Raw genomic sequence first — 22,295 nt, 5'->3', positions numbered from 1 at the left:
TCGGGGTAGAATACTACGAAATAGTATATAGGCCTATGTTCTTTTTAAACTTAGATAAAGACAAGTCATGCAAGTGTTGTGTGTGTAGATTACGATTGATTATGCGTGTTTAGGGAGTGCGTCAGTGTACAATAAAGAAGTTTGGCATTTTAAAGAAGATGATGAGGTGAGTGTAAACTATTACAAAGGAGTAGGCCTTTGTGTGTTTGGAAAGAAGAGAGGGGGTGTAAATGTGGGTGTAGAATATATTAAACAGTGTGGGCGTTTTTAAAATAGGGCGGGGTGTGTGAGCATGGATGTAGAGAGTTGCAAAGGGATATGTGCGTTTGAAAGACAGACTTAAGTTAGCACGAGGAGGGGGGTGTACTTCAAAAGGTTTGTGTTATAGTAAGAAATGTGGTAAGGTAGTCTGCATGTAAAACAGGGAGGACGGAAGTGTACGCGGTTGTAGCTATTAGGCAGGTTGAGTAAAGGGGTTTATTCTTTGAAAGAAACAAGAGTGATGTGGTTGGTTTTTCTCGTAAGACATGTATGCGAGTTCAAAAGAAGCCTTTAGTCCAGGTAGGGGATATTGCCTTTGCTTGCACAAAAAAGAAACGAATCATCTGATGCGGCAAACTACGAACAGTTTCCTATAGCTCCAGACTCCGCCTAGATTACATGTAGGCTAGATCAAGAGGAGATGCCATATCCAGGGAAGTATTCAAGGGTTTGTGTGCGTGGATGTGATGTGGGTCTGTGGTACGGTGGGTGTGATTGCGAAATGTGATTGTGTTTTGTAGGTAGGGTGTATGCGTTGGTGACTGATGTAATATCAGCTCAATAATAATATAATGTAATGTTATTGTATTTCTCACCGCACAATGATTCGTCATCATAATTATCGCAGTCGTAATATCCATCACAAACCAACGTCACTGACACGTTCATGGAAGACGACGAACAAGGAAAGGAATCTGAAATTGAAAAGTAATAAATATCCAATAGCGGGCCATATTGGGGCTTATCAAACTGATGCTAACCACAATTTACATGTATGCATTATTCTATGAGTTTGCTAACCCTTATTCTTGCAATAATGTAAAAAAAATACACTTGTTTTACTTAAGACTTTATCAGAATACCATGCAATACGGTAATATTTCTGGTGAAATTATTTAATCTGAAGGTATCAACGTGAGGACAATTCAATAATAGGTTATTTATATCAAAAGGTTGTTTGAGTCTTGGTTGAAAATTGCCATGGTGTCATGTAAGGTAATTCTTATTACATGTATGCTCAAATGCAAATTCTCTAATCTAGATTTTCATCATGAAATTGAGCTACAAAACAGTTTTTATTGGAATTAAATGAAGTTCAAAATACTCACTAAGCAGATCGATGACAGTAACGTACATGTCCAGAACAATATAAGACGAATGACCGTACTGTTGCGATCCTATAACAACAACCCACATTTTATGGGTATCTATGTATACATTATCCGCGTAGGATGCATATCCATGGATAGTTGTAACAATAGACTGGAGATCAGATGGATCGTTCCCTGTCCCTATTCGGATTTCATCATCATAAGAATCAATATTCAAACGATGGAACACAATTCGAAACCCATTTGAAGTATTTGCTCTCAACAGGGTTGTATTGTAGAATTCTCTTGTGAAAGATGGCGTGCTGATAGAATGTGATTGGCCTTCCTCGAGGTGTGTAACTGGGTTATCTAAATTGAAGTTGTTTCAGAAAAGAAGAGAATAAGACAAAAAAATGTCAGTCCTATCTGCTGAATATAGAAAGATAATCGCTCGTCTCGAGTGTTTAAATCTTGAATGGATCTTCCCACGTGAAAGCTAATGATTCTTTACTGCATATGTTATTGAAACTCCAAACACTGTCTTTTTCGATTTCGGAGAAGAGGATCAAATTCAACGCAATCTATCACTTATGATTGTCGAACAGCTGGGAGAAAAAGATTTAGATATAATAGAAGTAATGCATGTAACATATTCAACATTTGTCCACGGCCTTGCTGAAAAGCAGCTTCTAGCTGAAAGCAGGCTTTTTAACCGTGATTATAAATAAATAAAATACAAAATACAAATACAAAATATTACAGACAGTTTAATGACATTTCAAAACAAATATTGAAAATAAATTAACTGAACTTGCCAAGAAAAACAATGCTTTTATAAAAGGCAAGTCCCTATAAACTTAATTCCAATATTAAAAAGCTATATACAATAATGGAGACGCAGATGAGCTCAAAACAAGTAATCTACAAAATATCATAATAAAGCAAATAAGCGACTACAAAAATAAGAGAAAGTACTTTATATAATAACAATGATAATAATAATGATAATCTAAAAATGATTGTCAACATCTGCATGATCATTTTAACTTCATGTAAATTATATGGCATGAATTCATGAATGTGTCGCTTCTTTTACGATATTAAAAAAAAATCAAATAACAACAGTCTAGCAATCTACTTAAACTATTCAATCATAATGTCTTCAAAAATGAATATTCATTAATAAGAAAAGTGAACTGCACTGGAAGGAATTAGAAAGTATTAATTACTCGAATAGGGGATTGATATTTGCAATTATGTGAGGCAGAATAATTAGTCAATGCATGATTGTTTGTTCTAGAACTTGAATTAAATTTATCAATATAACAATATCCCACTGACAAAAAAACACCAGACGTCAACACAAGAACATCATCCAAAGAAGTGATTTCCATTACTTACTACAATATAATTCATCCTCGAAATAATCGCAGTCATAATATCCATCACATGCCAAGGTTATTGATATATTTCTGCTCGATACTGGACAATGAAAGGATTCTAAAAGACAGAGAGGAATGCATATGTAATAAGGGGTAAACGTAAATTCGTTTAATTATCACATGGTGTACCTTGGTTTAGTCTAATGCCATTTCGTCCATCAAAATTTTGTCTAACAACCATTTGGTTTAATAACCTTTTTTTTGTCCAATCGTCACTACGTCTAATCACCAGTTCGTATATGACCATTTCTTCCCATAACTAGTTGGTCTAATGTCCATTTTTCTTTCCATTAATTTCGTCCAATTAACACGTAGTCAAATTAGACCAAATGTATATGGACTAAATGGCCATTGAACCAACTGGTTATTAGACGAAATGTTGATTGTACAAAATGGTAGTTAGAATGTGTGTAGTGGACAAACACCAAGTTGAAGCAGTCTATTGAATTCAACGACGCTTCGCGTTGTCATCCGAATGAATAGGTAGTTTGAATACAGTCAGTCCGCAAGCCCTGAAAAAGTAGCTTCTTTTATCCAAGTGATATTCATGACTAGAGGGTTTTTGCATAGTTAATGAGCTTGGTGCGAACCAAAACACCTTTTTTTCGGCCATTGCTGCTCTAAATATTGACCAAATTTTATGTTTTTGGTATCTTTGTAAAGAAGAAGAATCATTCTTTCAGGTCATGTGTTTGGATTTTTAAAAGAATGTTGTAATATAGGAAAAACTTTTTATCTAAAACATGAAACAAAATATTTTTTTTCATGCAACAAAAGTTGTTGTTTTAACACTTAATTTCTGTTTGGGCACAAATGATTTTTAAATCATGATAAAGCTGAAGATCTAAGCTTTAATATGATATAATTTTTATAAGAAGATGTATTTTAGATGGGTCAGCAGCCAGCTTTTCATAGGCCAAGTACATTTTGCAGCTCAAAAAAGAAGAATACTGCGCTCTGATTGGTCATAGAGACCACACACCCACGCAAATTCCAATGTTCCCCACACTGGGCCTCTGCAAGGTCACACTCACCATGTGGTAATCTCTTCAAATTACCCGCGCCTGTTTGTTTTGAAAACAGTATTCAGCCAATCAGAACTCTGGATTTTATGTTACTCAGAAATTTCAGAAATCTCGTCTTGCATCTTGATGGAAAAAGCTGGCTGCTGACCCATCTAAAAGATGCCACATATCAAGAGTGACATTGTAAGTAAGTAAAGAGTTTGAGCTTTCTGATGATATGAATAATGTTGGTGCCTAAAACACAAGATGTTGCACAATTTGCACGTGAAAACAGAGGAAGAATATTATGTTTGATGCATCTTTTCAGGAAAAAAAATCACTTATTTATCAAAATATTTCAATCAAAAGAAATGACCAATATAAAAGAGTAACATTTACTCTTGCCCATTGTCTGATGGTACAAAAATAATCAATATTACTCAAAGAGAAAGTGGTTAAATTCTTTGAGAAAGAAAGTCTCACAATTCACGAGATTTTGCAGGGACATGAATTCAGCCACGAGAGGACTTGGATAAATCTTGCTCATTTGCTCATTAACACAGGGGCTTGCGGACTGACTGAATAGTATGTAGCTGAATGGTATTTTTTTTTTATTCTTTGACAAAAAAATATGATAACATGTAGATGGTGACCTTTTTTTTCTTTGTTCACATTTACATATTGTTCGAGAATAAGTCATGATCAATAGCAATAAATAAATCTAAACATTTATACATATACACTGTTATATATATATATAAAAATAAAATCTTATATTTACTTCTTAGGTCAATAGCAATGATATTAACGTCAATAAAGATATCGGTGTAAGTCAGTCCTCCAATGACAGACATCCACAACTCATTGGCCTCTTCATAGACATCAACAGGGCAGCAGGTTCTATGTCCATTGATGGTTGTGATGACAGACTCTGGATCAGATGGATCGGTACCTTTCCCTATTTGGATTTGATTACTAGAATACAGATATAAATCTTGAAAGACGATTCGAAATCCATTCGTATCATTTGTTTGTAGCACGGTTGCGTGGTAAAATCGTCTGGTGTAGTTGCGTGGTATGGATATTGAATGAGACTCTCCTGCTTGCAGATACGTCGTTGAATAATCTAAGACCAGGAGAAAGGCCCATAGAATAACCTGTCAAAGAATCGTTGCGTCTAACATTGCTGCTTATTTGTATGTTTGGAAAGTGGTCCATTGACCACACCATTTTTTTTCATTACGGCTTAGCCGTAAGCGTAGCATTTACAAGGAGAAGAAATCATATCAATTACATATTGCAATTATTGATTTATAAGGGATTTAGTTTATCATACGCAATTTTTACCCGTTAGAGCAGCACTTTCAAGGAGAGTAAATAATATTAATTACATATTGCAATTATTGATTTATAAGGGTTATTTTTTTTTCAAAACGCAATTTCAGTTTGATTTTAATGTTTCACAATTATTTGTAAGACCGGGTCCTGGTCTAGAGTCAACACATTAAAAATTAAATGCTCCTGCAACTTGTGAAAATGATACTCATCTCTGTTATCAAATCACTCAATGCTTCTTACTATGATTTTATGAAGGCTGGTAGTGTAGATGTTTTTCTTATTTACATGCCTTTGCCAGTTGTGATAACCGATATTTTGCACAACTGGGTGAAAGCAGCAAGATCGACGGTCATAAGTTGCACTCACGCTCAATATGCATCAAGCTCTACATCGATTACCAGATGATGGTACTGTCAGTTTGCAACCGATACATCGCGGTCGTTCAGTTTGCTACTTCGGATGACAACACTGCCACTTAACATACTTTCAGTGCTACTTTTTTTTATTAGACATTATACTAAATTAAAGAAAACACACAAGAGACAGGAATTACTCTATATCTGACTTACTGCATGCCGATTCATCTTCATAATGATCGCAATGGTACACTCCATCACAGAGAACATCTGATGACACGTTGATATTGCTCACTGGGCAGCTAAAAAGAGCTGATATGGAGGAGAAAGAAGGGAAGGAAAAAATCGTACGACTATATGAGCAGAAAATTATAACTATGCATTATTTAATAGCATTTTCTGATTACAACTGCTACCTTCAATCTACCCGTGTTTCTGTTTTGTTTTGTTTTGTTTTTGTAAGATATATTACTCATACCCCTCATACTACCGTGGAAAAGGCTTTATTCTCATCATTTTTTTAATTTTTTGCGTAAAAAGTGGCAGGTTTTGACAATCTTTAAAGATTTGATTTATTACTCAACATTAAAGTGGTTACATTTCATGTTTTCAACTTTGCCCTACCAATTATATACCATTTAACTCCATGAACGTGAAGTCGCATGAAATATATTTACTTGAGAGATCCATAGCAAAGATGTCAACATCTATGAAGAGATTGGTGTCAGCCAGTCCTCCTATGACGGCCATCCACATCTTATCGGTATCCACATAAACATCATCAAAAGAGCTCCGAGATCCAAAGAGAGTTGTGATGACAGACTCTGGATCAGATGGATCGGTACCTTTCCCTATTTGGATTTGATTACTAGAATACAGATATGAATCTTGAAAGACGATTCGAAATCCATTCGTATCATTTGTTTGTAGCACGGTTGCGTGGTATAATCGTCTGATGTAGTTGCGTGGTATGGATATTGAATGAGACTCTCCTGCTTGCAGATACGTCGTTGAATAATCTAAGACCAGGAGAAAGGCCCATAGAATAACCTGTCAAAGAATCGTTGCGTCTAACATTGCCGCTTATTTGTATGTTTGGAAAGTGGTCCATTGACCACACCATTGTTTTCATTACGGCTGCCTTAGCCGTAAGCGTAGCATTTACAAGGAGAAGAAATCATATCAATTACATATTGCAATTATTGATTTATAAGGGATTTAGTTTATCATACGCAATTTTTACCCGTTTGAGCAGCACTTACAAGGAGAGTAAATAATATTAATTACATATTGCAATTATTGATTTATAAGGGATATTTTTTTTTCAAAACGCAATTTCAGTTTGATTTAAATGTTTCACAATTATTTGTAAGACCGGGTCCTGGTCTAGAGTCAACACATTAAAAATTAAATGCTCCTGCAACTTGTGAAAATGACACTCATCTCTATTATCCAATCACTCAATGCTTCTTACTATGATTTTATGAAGGCTGGTAGTGTATATGTTTCTCTTATTTACATGCCTTTGCCAGTTGTGATAACCGATATTTTGCACTACTGGGTGAAAGCAGCAAGATCGACGGTCATAAGTTGCACTCACGCACAATATGCATCAAGCTCTATATCGATTACCAGATGATGGTACTGTCAGTTTGCAACCGAAACATCGCGGTCGTTTAGTTTGCTACTTCGGATGACAACACTACCACTCAACAAACTGTCAGTGTTACTTTTTTATTAGACATCATACTAAATTAAAGAAAACACACAAGAGACAGGAATGACTCTATATCTGACTTACTGCATGCCGATTCATCTTCATAATGATCGCAATTGTACACTCCATCACACAGAACATCTGATGACACGTTCATATTGCTCACTGGGCAGCTAAGCAGAGCTGATATGGGGGATAGAGAAGGGAATGAATACATCGTACGACTATATGAGCACAAATTTATAACAATGCATTATTTTAGCATTTTCTGATTACAACTGCTACCCTCAATCTACCCGTGTTTCTGTTTTTTTTTGTTAGATATATTACTCACAACCCTCATACTACCGTGGAAAATGTTTTATTCTCATAAATTTTATAATTTTTGAGTAAAAAGTGGCAATTCCTAGTTATTTTAAACTTGATAAGGAACTCAAAATCATATTCACTTGAAAGGTCAAAAGCAACGATGTCCGCATCAATCTCAAGATTGGTGTAAGTCAGTCCTCCTATGACACCAATCCACATCTCATTGGACTCTATGTAGACATCCCAGGGACAGCAATATGTAGTTCCATAGATAGTTGTGATGACAGACTCTGGATCAGAGGGATCAGTACCTGTCCCAATTTGGACTTGATTGGTATAACTGATATAGAAATATTGGAACACGATTCGAAATCCATTCGTATCATTTGTTTGTAGCACGGTTGCGTGGTAAAATCGTCTTGTGTAACAGCGTGGTATGTCGATTGAATGAGATTCACCTGATTGCAGATACGTCGTAGTGTAATCTATGTATAAAATCGAGAGAAATGAAGGTAATGAATAAGATGTTTGACCCAACCTACCAAAAAGAAAACACAATCACAACACTGTGATACACAGTGTGACAACATTCCATTACTATTGCGTGGTATGTAGATCTAATGTGATTCACCTGATGGCAGATACGTCGCTGGATAATCTAAGATGGTTCAGAGGAAGAAACATATACAATAACCTGTTAAAGACTCATTTTGACTAAGATTGCTTCTAATTTACGGCTTGTCGTCTATTGAGCACGCGATTATTTCATAACGGCTTGTCGCTAGCCCGGCACTTAACTAAGAGTGTAAATCATATCATACAATCTCAGATTGCAATTAATTTATATCTGTATAATTGAGTGAAGGGAATCTTTATCAAATGCATTTTCAGTTTGATTGAAATCTTTGTGAGACGAGGTCCTGGTTATCTTCTACACATTAAAAGTTAAACGTTCCTGGAACATGTGGAAAGTGCACCCACCTGTGTTATCCAATCACAATGCTTCCAGTGCAAGTGGTAGTGCATGCCTTATTACTATGATTTTATGAAGGCTTATAATGACAATGACTGATGATACAAGTATAGGGGAATCTGCATGATTAAGGTATGTTTCTCTTATTTATATGCCTTTGCCTATTATAATAACCAGTTTTGCAAAGCAATCATAGTGACGGCCATAATGGTGTACTCATACATCAAGTATCAAGCTGAACATTAGAAAATGATGGTACTGTCAGTTTGCCACGAAACATCGCGGTCGTTCAGTTTCCTACTTCGGATCACAACTATATATCACTCAAAATATTGATTTTGATTTTTTTTCATTATCAGTATACTTTAATCATTATTACTCAAATTAGAAAGCAAATGAAATAAAAAGTACGCAAGAGACAGGGATGCTTTCATATTTGACTTACTGCATGCCGATTCATCTTCATAATGATCGCAATGGTACACTCCATCACAGAGAACATCTGATGACACGTTCATATTGCTCACTGGGCAGCTAAACAGAGCTGATTTAGAGAAGAAGGGAAGGAAAAAATCGTACGGCTATATGAGCAGAAAGTTATAACTATGCATTATTTATTGGCATTTTCTGATTACAACTGCTACCTTCAATCTACCCGTGTTTCTGTTTTGTTTTATTTTTGTTAGATATATTACTCATACTCCTCATACTACCGTCGAAAAGGTATTATTCTCATCAACTTTGTAATTTTTGCGTGAAAGTGGCAGGTTTTGACAATCTTTAAAGATTTGATTCATTACTCAACATTAAAGTGGTTACATTTCATGTTTTGAACTTTGCCCTACCAATTATCTACCATATAACTCCATGAAAGTGAAGTAGCATAAAATTTATTTACTAGAGAGATCAATAGCGAAGATGTCAACATCTATGAAGAGATTGGTGTCAGCCAGTCCTCCTATGACGGCCATCCACATCTTATCGGTATCCACATAAACATCATCAAAAGAGCTCCAAGATCCAAAGAGAGTTGTGATGACAGACTCTGGATCAGATGGATCGGTACCTTTCCCTATTTGGATTTGATTACTAGAATACAGATATGAATCTTGAAAGACGATTCGAAATCCATTCGTATCATTTGTTTGTAGCACGGTTGCGTGGTAAAATCGTCTGATGTAGTTGCGTGGTATGGATATTGAATGAGACTCTCCTGCTTGCAGATACGTCGTTGAATAATCTATTTATAAAATCGATAGAAAGGAAGGTTATGATTAAGATGTTTGCATGACCCAATCTACCAGAAAGAACGCACAATCACAACACTGTGATACGCAGTGTTACAACATTCCATTACTATTGCGTGGTATGTAGATTGAATGTGATTCACCTGATGGCAGATACGTCGCTGGATAATCTAAGATTGTTCAGAGGAAGAAACATATACAATAACCTGTTAAAGACTCATTTTGACTAACATTGCTTCTAATTTACAGCTTGTCGTCTATTGAGCACGCGATTATTTCATAACGGTTTGTCGCTAGCGCGGCACTTAACTAGGAGTGTAAATCATATCATACAATCTCAGATTGCAATTGATTTATATCTGTATAATTAAGTGAATGGAATCTTTATCAAATGCATTTTCAGTTTGATTGAAATGTTTCACAAATCTTTGTGAGACGAAGTCCTGGTTTATCTTCTACACATTAAAAGTTAAACGTTCCTGGAACATGTGGAAAGTGCACTCACCTGTGTTATCCAATCACACAATGCTTTCAGTGCAGGTGGTAGTGCATGCCTTATTACTATGATTTTATGAAGGCTTATAATGACAATTACTAATGATACAAGTATAGGGGAATTTGATTAAGGTATATGTTTCGCTTATTTATAGGCCATTGCCTATTATAATGATAACCTGTTTTGCACAGCAAACAGAGTGACGGCCATAACGGTGTACTCATCCATCAAGTATCAAGCTCTACATTAGCAAATGATGGTACTGTCAGTTTGCCACCGAAACATCGCGGTCGTTCAGTTTCCTACTTCGGATGACAACTATATATCACTCAAAATATTTATTTTGATTTTTGTTCATTGTCAGTATACTTTAAAGGGGAATCCAACCCAAATAAAAACTTTTTTTTATAAGGAAAAGAAAAATCAGACAAGTTGATAGGGGAAAGTTTGAAAAATATTGGACAAACAACAAGAAAGTTATGAATTTTAAAAAGTTGTAGATATTGGTAATCACTATACACATGGAGACTTCAAATTGGCCGCATATGGGATGTCATAGTGATGTAAGGCAAGGACTACTCTTCCATGTACTCCAATACATATTATGGCTAAAATGTCATTTTTCCCAAAAGTTTAATTTCAAATTATACTTTTCTTTCATGAGGACATAAAGTAATATACTACCTGGGTTATATTTAGATTACTGCCCCAGGGGAATGGGTACTTAGGAAAAAACCACAAATCCCTGATATTAAAGTACATGGCCTATGGGAAAGTTGTCCTTGCCCCTTGTCATAATTTACTTACTCAGTTGCCAATTTGAAATCTACATAGTATTAGTGATCTCAAATTTAAAGCAGCTATAACTTTCTTATTGCTTGTCCGATTTCTTTCAAACTTTCACCATTCTGTTTAATTTATTTTTCTCCTTTCCAACACAACATTTTATGGCCAAGGCTGGATTCCCCTTTAATCATTCTTACTCAAGTTAAAGAGCAAATGAAATAAAAAGTACGCAAGAGACAGGGATGCTTCTATATTTGACTTACTGCATGCCAATTCATCTTCATAATGATCGCAATGGTACACTCCATCACACAGAACATCTGATGACACGTTTATATTGCTCACCTGGCAGCTAAACAGAGCTGATATGGAGGAGAAAGAAGGGAAGGAAAAAATCGTACGGCTATATGAGCAGAAATTCATAACAATGCATTATTTAATGGCATTTTCTGATTACAACTGCTACCTTCAATCTACCCGTGTTTCTTTTTTTTTTTTTTTAGATATTTTACTTATACCCCTCATACTACCGTGGAAAAGGTTTTATTCTCATCAATTTTATAATTTTTGCGTGAAAAGTGGAAGGTTTTGACAATCTTTAAAGATTTGATTCAAAACTCAACATTAAGGTGGATACATTTCATGTTTTGAACTTTGCCCTACCAATTATATACCATTTAACTCCATGAAAGTGAAGTGGCATGAAATCTATTTACTTGAGAGATCAATAGCAAAGATGTCAACATCTATGAAGAGATTGGTGTCGTAAAGTCCGCCTATGACAGCCATCCACATCTTATTGGTCTCCACATAGACATCATCAGAAAAGCTTCTAGCAGAGAGACTTGTGGTGACAGACTGTGGGTCAGATGGATCAGTACCTCTCCCAATTTGGATTTGATTGGTATATCTGATATACAAATCTTGGAAAACGATTCGGAATCCATTGGTATCATTTGTTTGTAGCACGGTTGCGTGGTAAAATCGTCTTGTGTAGTTGCGTGGTATGTCGATTGAATGAGATTCACCTGATTGCAGATACATCGCAGTGTAATCTATTTATAAAATCGAGAGAAAGGAAGGTTATGAATAAGATGTTTGACACAACCTACCAGAAAGAACACACAATCACAGCACTGTGATACACAGTGTCACAACAATCCATTCCTTTGTTCACATTGTCAATCCACTGCCATATTAGATAAAACACGTTTCCACGGTATGGTATTTTGTCAACAATCTAAATACTCCAACACAGTACCTTAACATGAGAGTGAGCATTGCTCCCACTTTATCATAGTGGAAAGACTTTGTGCTCACATTGTAAAAAAATGTAATTTCCATCACAACATCTTGATAAAATGCCAAATATATACGACGGTGTACTTCAAACAATCAAATACACATTCATTTATCAATGGGGTTTCAATCCACCATGGCTTACGTAAATATTAATTGACCACCGGATTACTTTCGTTTAGATTTTAAAACAATCATACAAGCATGGTATTATTGCATATCACACAATCAAACAAAACGAAAATCATTTTCAACTTCCTGGCTACCCGTTGATTAGACTTTATATTCATTTATATATTGCTGTTAATGTTAGGAAACAGTTATAAATGGATTGGTAGTTTTGTTTGTTAGTTGTTTTTTTAAGCTGGATTGGGATGTCTTGTGACTCCCCTTCGAGGTTTGGGTTTCGGAATGATAGCTACCTTCCCATACTCGAAAAAAAAATGTTCGTAAATGTTTTTGTTAATAACACTAATAATAATACCATAACAGAAATAATTATTATATAATTATTTGATAATATTGTTATAATTGTTTACAATAATTTCATTTATATTGATATGTCATGCAGAATATCAAGGATTATATTTGTTTTACTTACTACAAGTTGATTCGTCCTCATAATAACTGCAGTGGTATAGTCCATCGCACAGATCATCAGATGATATATTTATATTGGAAATTGAACAATTGAACGGGGCTAGTACATGTGAAGGAAAATATTCAACAACAAAAAACAATATGAAATTTAACATTGCCCAATCAAGAAAATGAGTTATGAATTTACTATTCCAAAATTGTCATTTTAAGAAAATACAGTTGATATATAGGTATCTTTGGAAGAATCAGGTCACGCGTCCATCAGACATGTCTATAAAACAAACGAGAGTGTCGCTAGGGCCAGCATAGTATACACCCGCCTGTAACACGGAAAATGGAGTTATTGGTCAAAGCAAGAAAAGTAGAAGGTGACGACTTCACCTTTGACCTTTTGACCTCAAGATCAATAGACTTCATGGGATCCATGCTGGTATCATACACACCAACTTTTATGAGCCTAGGTTAAGGTAAACTGACGTTATCGCGTTTACAAGGGCTCCTGAAGGGTAAAATGAAAGCATGTCACTGTGACCGTGACCTTTTGATCTCATAATCACTGGAATCCATGCTAGTATCAGACACAAAAAATATATGAGCCTAGGTTAAGTTAAACTAGAGTTATCGCATTTACAAGGACTTCAGAAGGGTAAGATGATAACATGTCAATGTGATGTTGACCTTTAATCTTTTGACCTGAAAAATCGAAAAGCTTCCTGGGATTCATGCTAGTATCATACAAAAAAACAATAAATGAGCCTAGGTTAAGTTCAACTGAAGTTATCGCCTTTACAAGGAATTCAGAAGGGTAAGATGAAAACGTCACAGTGACCTTGTCCTTTTGACCACAAAATCAATAGGCTCCTGGGATCTATGCTAGTATCATTCACACAAAATTATACATGACAGACGGATGGACACCAAGCGTGATACCATAATAATTCCTGTAGGACGGGCGTATTAAAAGTATCACTATGCACTTCAAAAATGTACTAATTAGATGTGTATTAATTTTTTTTCTTCAGTCACCAACATTTGAAGATGACGACTAACCTGTTCAGTAGAAACATTCGCCTTGAGAGTGTGCTCCCTCCCCATCACCAACCAGATTGGAAAAAAATACTTTTAATGCTCTTGTCTATGTTGTGACATTTAACATAGTTTAAGGTCAAAGTCAAACATTATTCACATTGCTGATCCTCTACCAAAAAGATTTGATTCATTACTCATTATTAAAGTGGTTACATTTCATGTTTATAACTTTGCCCTACCAATTACATGTATATACCATTAATAAACTCCATGAAAGCGAAGTAGCATGAAATCTATTTACTTGAGAGATCAATAGCAAGGATGTCAACATCTATGAAGATATTGGTGTCAGCCAGACCTCCTATGACAGCAATCCACATCTTATTGGTCTCCACATAGACATCATCGTAAGAGCTTCTAAATCCAAAGAGACTTGTGATGACAGACGCTGGGTCAGATGGATCAGTACCTGTCCCTATTTGGATTTGATTAGTATATCTGATATAGAAATTTTGGAAAAAGATTCGAAATCCATTGGTATCATTTGTTTGTAGCACGGTTGCATGGTAAAATCGTCTAGTGTAGTTGTCTGGTATGTCGATTGAATAAGATTCACCTGATTGCAGATACGTCGCTGGATAATCTGAGAGGGTGCAGAGGAAGACACATAAAATAACCTGTTAAAGACTCATTTTGCTTCTTATTTACGGTTTGTCTCTTAAGCACACGATTATTTCATAACGGCTTGTAGCTAGCGCAGCACTTACAAGGAGTGTAAATCAGATTGCAATTTATTCATATCTGTATAATTAAGTGAAGGGAAATTTTTATTAAATGTATTTTCAGTTTGATTTAAATGTTATAAAAATCTTTCTGAGATGAGGTTCTGGTTTGTCGTCAACACATTACAAATCTAACGTTCCTCCAACATGTGGAAAGTGCACTCATATGTGTTATCCAATCACACAATGCTTCTGGTGCAAGTGGTAGTGCATGCCTTATTACTATGATTTATGAAGGCTTATAATGACAAAGACTAATGATACAAGTATAGGCGAATCTGATTAAGGTATATGTTTTTATAGGCCTTTGCCTATTATAATGATAACCAGGTTTTTGCACACCTGGGTGAAAGCAAACAGCGTGACGGCCATAAAGGTGTACTCATACATCATAAGTATCAGGCTCTACATTATTTGCCAGGTGGTGGTATATACTGTCAGTTTGCAACCAAAAAATCGCGGCCGTCCAATTTCCTATTTCGGATGACAAATATATTTCACTCAAAATATTGATTTTGATTTTTTTTTTTATTATCAGTATACTTTAATCATAATTACTCAAAATAGAAAGCAAATAAAATAAAAAGTACACAAGAGACATGAGTGCTTCTTGATTTGACTTACTGCATGCCAATTCATCTTCATAATGATCGCAATGGTACACTCCATCACACAGAACATCTGATGACACATTCATATTGCTCCTCGGGCAATTAAACAGGGCTGATAAGGAGTAAGAAGGGGGAAGGAAGAAATTGCACTGCTATGTGAGCACAAAATTCAGACAATGCTATATTCTAAGTGTACTGATATTTTCTGATCACAACCATTTTCATCCTCAATTTCAATGTGTTTCTGTCTCATTTACTTCAAAATAGTATTTTAATTGGTTTATAATTTTGTTTATGTAAGTTGGCAGGCCCGAGTTTTTCTATACTTATATAATATAAAACTGCTAGTAAAATATCAATATTCACTTGAAAGGTTGAAAGCAACGATGCCCGCATCAATCTCAAGATTGGTGTAAGTCAGACCTCCTATGACAGCAATCCACATCTTATTGGTCTCCACAAAGACATCAACAGGGCAGCAGGTTCTATGTCCATTGATGGTTGTGATGACAGATTGTTGATCAGACGGATCAGTACCTGTCCCTATTTGGATTCGATGACTAGAATAGAGATATAAATATTGGAACACGATTCGAAATCCATTCGTATCGTTTGTTTGTAGCACGGTTGCGTGGTAAAATCGTCTTGTGTAGTTGCGTGGTATGTCGATTGAATGAGATTCACCTGGTTGCAGATACGTCGCAGTGTAATCTATTAATAAAATCGAGAGAAAGGAAGGTTATGAATAAGATGTTTGACCCAACCTACCATAAATTAAGAACACATAATCACAACACTGTGATACACAGTGTTACAACATTCCATTACTTTTGCGTGGTATGTAGATTGGATGTGATTCCCCTGATGGCTCAATTAGGTTCAGACCGTCTTATTCTACTGCCACTTGTCTAACTGAGATTACAGACTTTTTGTATGATAAAATGGACCGAAAACATGTTACTGGTGGTATTTTCTTGGACTTACGCAAAGCTTTTGATGTTATTCCTCACAATTTTATACTTGCAAAACTTAAGTACTATGGTATTACTGGCAATGAATACAACTGGATGGAAAAATTAGTATTCTACATAAAAATTAAGTAACACCTGGTACTATCTTTGAATTACGATAAAATATTTTTGAAGCAAAGAAATTGAGGTAAATTAAAATAAGATATAAAGGATCATCCACTTAGCCGCATGCGATTGTAAACAAACAATCAAAAGCACATGGCCAGCTTGCTCCACTAAACTGAAAATACGTATTTTCAGTTCAGTGGCTTGCTCGCCCATAGAGTTGGAGCGTAGCTTTATCCAACTCTATGTGCTCGCCTTGCTGATTGTTTACAATCGAATGCGAGCTAGGCGGATGATCTTTTATATCTAATTTTAATTTACCTCATTTTCTTTGCTTCAAAAAGGTTTAATCGTAATTCAAAAAATAGTACCAGGTGTTACTTAATTTTTATGTAGAATACTAATTCTCCGAGTTTCGTAATTTAGTCAAAATAATGAGATAGAAATGTCATCTAACAGAACGAGTGACAATCTCCCAGCCACGTGAAATTCATCGTCGGTGCATATCGTCTGCTGTTATTCCTTGAGTTGATTTACCTTCAGCCTAGGTTTGGATATATTCACTTGTTTGTAAGTACAGTTATATCATTATTTTCATTCTCATTATGTTGTTGATAGAAGAAAGAGACTCTGTCTGGATGTGGTCGTGATGGAATTCATTTTCATGGATTTGACCCTATCAGCTGCATGTGTTGGTAGCGAATCGGCATGCAAGTTGAAATGTCCGACTCATAATCACCGGCGTAATTCCCCTAATGTATACCTCTATCCACGTCACTTTGTTTTTCTAGAGCTAGAAACTTTATCATCATTCTCTTCATCTTCATAATCATCAATTTGAAAATCCAAATCTAGATAAAATTATGGGTTTTCTTTCATTTCGGGATCGAAGTATTCAGTGACGATGTGGAGAAAACGTACCCTCGCAACAGGTTTTGCATGCAAGTGGAGCTTCACGTTGGAGAGCCAATCACGCCTCTCGTACAGAAAGTGACGTCATAAAAAATCCCCAATTTCGCGGACGTAATTCTGCGTGTTTGAAGCATTCAGAGAGAGAACTTTAAACTATCAATTAACTGAGTTCCATCGGTCTCCATGATAAATGATTTACACCATCGTGTTCTCCTTATTTTCTCCTTTCATTTGATATATGATTCTCCATTTTTACGATTTTCAATATAGTTCTACTTTAAAGGAGAACTATATTGATTATGAATGTGGTCTTATTATATGTCAATGGAAAGGTAATGATGTGGGGATTATCAGTGGGTCATTCAGAAATAACGAAAATAATACATAAGGTGAAAATCGCCGATTAAAAAACGCTCAATATGCCTCTCCGAAATATGCCTCGCATCGGTCTCTGAATTGACATGAATTTGATGACGTCACTTTCTGTACGAGATGCGTGATTGGCTCTCCCACGTGAAGCTCCACTTGCACGCAAAACCTGTTGCGAGGGTACGTTTTCTCCACACTGTCAATGAATACTTCGATCACGAAATGAAAGAAAACCCAGAATTTTAACTAGATTTGGATTTTCAAATTGATGATTTTGAAGATGAAGAGAATGATGATGAAATGAACAACAAAGTGACTTAGTTGGAGGTAAATTGGGGGAATTACGCCGCCGATGATGATGAGTCGGACAATTCAACTTGCAACACGATCACATGCCGATTCGCTACCTAACTCATGCAGCTGCTAAGTGCTAGCTACACCGCGCGGGCCAAATTGAATTCATGAAAATGAATTACCACACTGTCCAGACAGAGTCTCTTACCTCTGTGACTATGAAGAAGGAAAATAATGATAAAACTGTACTTATACAAACAAGTGAATGTAATCCGAACGTGAAGGCAACTCAACGAATAGCAGCAGACGATATGCACCGACGATAAACTTCATGTGGCTGGGATAGATTGTCACTCGTTCTGTTAGATGTAATTTTTATCTCATTAATTTGACAAAATTACGAAACTCGGGGAATTATTTATCTATATAAAAATATAGTAACATCTCGTATTATTTTTTAAATTACGATAAAACCTTTTAAAAGCTCGTATATGTGATCGTAATCAAAATCACAAACATGCCGTATTGCTTGCTCGCTTTGGCTGAGAGAGTAGATCTATGCACGTGTTGCACACACTGATCAGTGGTTGCACAGCTCTCAATCAAGCTACGCATGTTGGGGATCTTTTACATCTAATTTTAATTTACCTCAACGTTTTCCTTCAAAAACGTTTTATCGTAATTTAAAAATTATACGAGATGTTACTGTATTTTTATATAGATAAATAATTCCCCGAGTTTCGTAATTTTGTCAAATTAATGAGATAAAAATTACATCTAACAGAACGAGTGACAATCTATCCCAGCCACATGAAGTTTATCATCGGTGCATATCGTCTGCTGCTATTCGTTGAGTTGATTTGCCTTCAGGTTCGGATTACATTCACTTATTTGTAAGTACAGTTTTATCATTATTTTCCTTCTTCATAGTCACAGAAGTAAGAGACTCTGTCTGGACAGTGTGGTAAGTCATTTTCGTGAATTCAATTTGGCACGCGCGGTGTAGCTAGCACTTAGCAGCTGCATGAGTTGGTAGCGAATCGGCATGTGATCGTGTTGCAAGTTGAATTGTCCGACTCCTCATCATCGATTCCCCCAATTTACCCGAACTACGTCACTTTGTTGTTCACTTCATCATCATTCTCTTCATCTTCAAAATCATCAATTTGAAAATCCAAATCTAGATAAAATTCTGGGTTTTCTTTCATTTCGTGATCGAAGTATTCAGTGACAATGTGGAGAAAACGTACCCTCGCAACAGGTTTTGCATGCAAGTGGAGCTTCACGTGGGAGAGCCAATCACGCCTCTCGTACAGAAAGTGACGTCATAAAAAAATCACCAATTTCGCGGACGTAATTCTGCGTGTTTGAAGCATTTAGAAAGAGAACTTTAAACTATCAATAAACTGAGTTCCGTCGGTCTCCATGATAAATGATGTATACCATCGTGTTCTCCTTATTTTCTCCTTTGATTTGATATATGATTCTCCATTTTTACGATTTTCAATATATTTCTCCTGCATGTTTCTCTTATGTATAGGCCTTTGCCTATTATAATGATAACCATTTTTGCAAAGCAAACAGAGTGACGGCCATAATGGTGTACTCATACATCAAGTATCAAGCTCTACATTAGCAAATGATGGTACTGTCAGTTTGCCACCAAAACTTTGCGGTCGTTCAGTTTCCTACTTAGGATGACAACTATATATCACCCAAAATATTGATTTTGATTTTTTTTTCATTATCAGTATACTTTAATCATTATTACTCAAATTAGAAAGCAAATAAAATAAAAAGTACGCAAGAGATAGGGATGCTTCTATATTTGACTTACTGCATGCCGATTCATCTTCATAATGATCGCAATGGTACACTCCATCACACAGAACATCTGATGACACGTTCATATTGCTCACTGGGCAGCTAAACAGAGCTGATATGGAGGAGAAAGAAGGGAAGGGAAAAATCTTACGGTCATTGAGCACAAATTTATAACAATGCATTATTTAATGGCATTTTCTGATTACAACTGCTACCTTCAATCTACCCGTGTTTCTGTTTTGTTTTTTGTTTTTTAGATATATTACTTATACCCCTCATACTACCGTGGAAAAGGTTAATTCTAATTAATCTTATAAAAAAGTGGCAGGTCTTAGTTATTTTAAACCTGATAAAGAACTCAATATCATATTCACTTGAAAGGTCGAAAGCAATGATGTCCGCATCAATCTCAAGATTGGTGTAAGTCAGACCTCCTATGACAGCAATCCACATCTTATTGGTCTCTACGTAGACATCAACGGGGCAGCAAGTTCTATATCCATTGATGGCTGTGATGAGAGATTGTTGATCAGACGGATCAGTACCTGTCCCTATTTGGATTCGATGACTAGAATAGAGATATAAATCTTGGAACACGATTCGAAATCCATTCGTATCATTTGTTTGTAGCACGGTTACGTGGTAAAATCGTCTTGTGTAGTTGCGTGGTATGTCGATTGGATAAGATCCACCTGATTTCAAATACGTCGCAATGTAATCTATTTATTAAATCGAGAGAAAGGAAGGTTATGAATAAGATGTTTGACCCAACCTACCAGAAAGAACGCACAACCACAACACTGTGATACACGGTGTTTCAACATTCCATTACTTTGTTAACATTGTCAATTCACTGCCATATTAGATAAAACACGTTTCCACTGTATGGTAGTTTGTCAACACTCTAAATACTCCAACACAGTGCCTAAACTAAAGAGTGAGCATTGATCCCACTTTATCATAGTGGAAAGACTTTATGCACACATTGTAACAAAAAAATGTAATTTCCATCACAACACGTACATATCTTGATAAAATGCCAAATATATACATGTACTTCAAACAATCAAATACACATTCATTTATCAATGGGGTCTCAATCCACCATGGCTTACGTAAATATTAATTGACCACCGGATTACTTTCGTTTAGATTTTAAAACAATCATACAAGCATGGTATTATTGCATATCGCACAATCAAACAAAACGCAATTGATTTTCAACTTCGTGGATACGCCTTAATAAGACTTCATATTCATATACATCTTGCTGATCATGCTAGGAAACAGTTATAAATGGAGTGGTAGTTTTGTTTGTTATTAGTTGTTGTTTTTGTTTTTAGGCTGGTTTGGGACGTCTTGTGACTCCCCTTCGAGGTTGGGTTTTCGGAATGATAGCTACCTTCCCATACTCGAGAATAACTGTTCGTAACTGCTGTTAATAATACTAATAATTATCATCATCTTTATCAACATTATAATGACAATATGTTTCTTTTTATAATTTTAACATCAATTACACCAGAACAGAAATAATCATTCTAAAATTAATTGATATTTTTATATTTTTCACAATAATTACATTGATAATGATATGTCATGGAGAATATCAAGGATGATATTTTTTACTTACTACAAGTTGATTCGTCCTCATAATAATTGCAGTGGTATAGTCCATCACACAGATCATCAGATGATACATTTATATTGGAAATTGGACAATTGAACGGGGCTGGTACATGTGAAGGAAAATACAAAAAAAAAAGCAATACAAGATTTAACATAATGCCCAATCAAGAAAAGGTACGTGTTATGAATTTACTATTCCAAAATTGCCATTTTAAGAAAATACAGTAGATATATAAGTATCTATCAGGCATGTCTATAAAACAAACGAGAGTGTTGCTAGGGCCAACATATAATACGCCCGCCTGTAACACGGAAAGTTGAGTTATTGGTCAAGCAAGAAAGTGAAAGGTGGCGATTTTACCTTTGACCTTTTGACCTCACGATCAATAGACTTCCTGGGATCCATGCTGGTATCATACACACCAAATTTTATGAGCCTAGGTTAAGTTAAACTGACGTTATCGCGTTTACAAGGGCTGCAGAAGGGTAAAATGAAAGCATGTCACTACTGTGACCGTAACCTTTGACCTTTTGATCTCGAAATCACTGGAATCCATTCTAGTATCATACATGAAATATCATATGAGCCTGTAGGTTAAGTTAACTAGAGTTATCGCGTTTACAAGGACTTCAGAAGGGTAAGATGATTAAACATGTCACTGTGGCCTTGACCTTTAATATTTTAACCTGAGAATCGATAGGCTCGCTGGGATTCATGCTAGTATCAAACAAAAAATGAGCCTAGGTTAAGTTATACTGAAGTTATCGCGTTTACAAGGACTTCAGAAGGGTACGACGAATGCGACCTTGTCCTTTTGACCACAAAATTAATAGGCTACTGGGATCCACG

At 35.7% G+C, this 22,295-nt stretch overlaps 1 protein-coding gene across 2 annotated transcripts in view; it reads right to left on the bottom strand.

Annotated features, from left to right (window-relative positions):
• Positions 1-22,295, bottom strand: part of LOC129271801 (uncharacterized) — a 90,092-nt gene that overhangs the window by 47,520 nt on the left and 20,277 nt on the right. Inside the window, exons 10-28 of one of the 2 annotated variants that reach the window (XM_064106825.1) lie at positions 21,450-21,548; positions 20,191-20,535; positions 19,830-19,928; positions 15,708-16,052; positions 15,355-15,453; positions 14,250-14,591; positions 12,921-13,019; positions 11,737-12,075; positions 11,284-11,382; positions 9,390-9,731; positions 8,937-9,035; positions 7,659-8,003; positions 7,294-7,392; positions 6,170-6,511; positions 5,706-5,804; positions 4,580-4,924; positions 2,754-2,852; positions 1,371-1,721; positions 858-956 (exon numbers count right to left, since the gene is read on the bottom strand). In XM_064106825.1, coding sequence (XP_063962895.1) covers positions 858-956; positions 1,371-1,721; positions 2,754-2,852; positions 4,580-4,924; positions 5,706-5,804; positions 6,170-6,511; positions 7,294-7,392; positions 7,659-8,003; positions 8,937-9,035; positions 9,390-9,731; positions 11,284-11,382; positions 11,737-12,075; positions 12,921-13,019; positions 14,250-14,591; positions 15,355-15,453; positions 15,708-16,052; positions 19,830-19,928; positions 20,191-20,535; positions 21,450-21,548 — 4,086 coding nt within the window. The remainder of the gene's footprint in view (positions 1-857; positions 957-1,370; positions 1,722-2,753; positions 2,853-4,579; positions 4,925-5,705; positions 5,805-6,169; positions 6,512-7,293; positions 7,393-7,658; positions 8,004-8,936; positions 9,036-9,389; positions 9,732-11,283; positions 11,383-11,736; positions 12,076-12,920; positions 13,020-14,249; positions 14,592-15,354; positions 15,454-15,707; positions 16,053-19,829; positions 19,929-20,190; positions 20,536-21,449; positions 21,549-22,295) is intronic. The other variant, XM_064106826.1, reaches the window with a different exon arrangement.

Source organism: Lytechinus pictus, chromosome 11 (assembly GCF_037042905.1).
Source record: "Lytechinus pictus isolate F3 Inbred chromosome 11, Lp3.0, whole genome shotgun sequence".
NCBI lineage: Eukaryota > Metazoa > Echinodermata > Echinoidea > Temnopleuroida > Toxopneustidae > Lytechinus > Lytechinus pictus.
The sequence above is the reverse complement of the archived record's forward strand: the minus strand, read 5'-3'. Positions and strand labels throughout refer to the sequence as shown.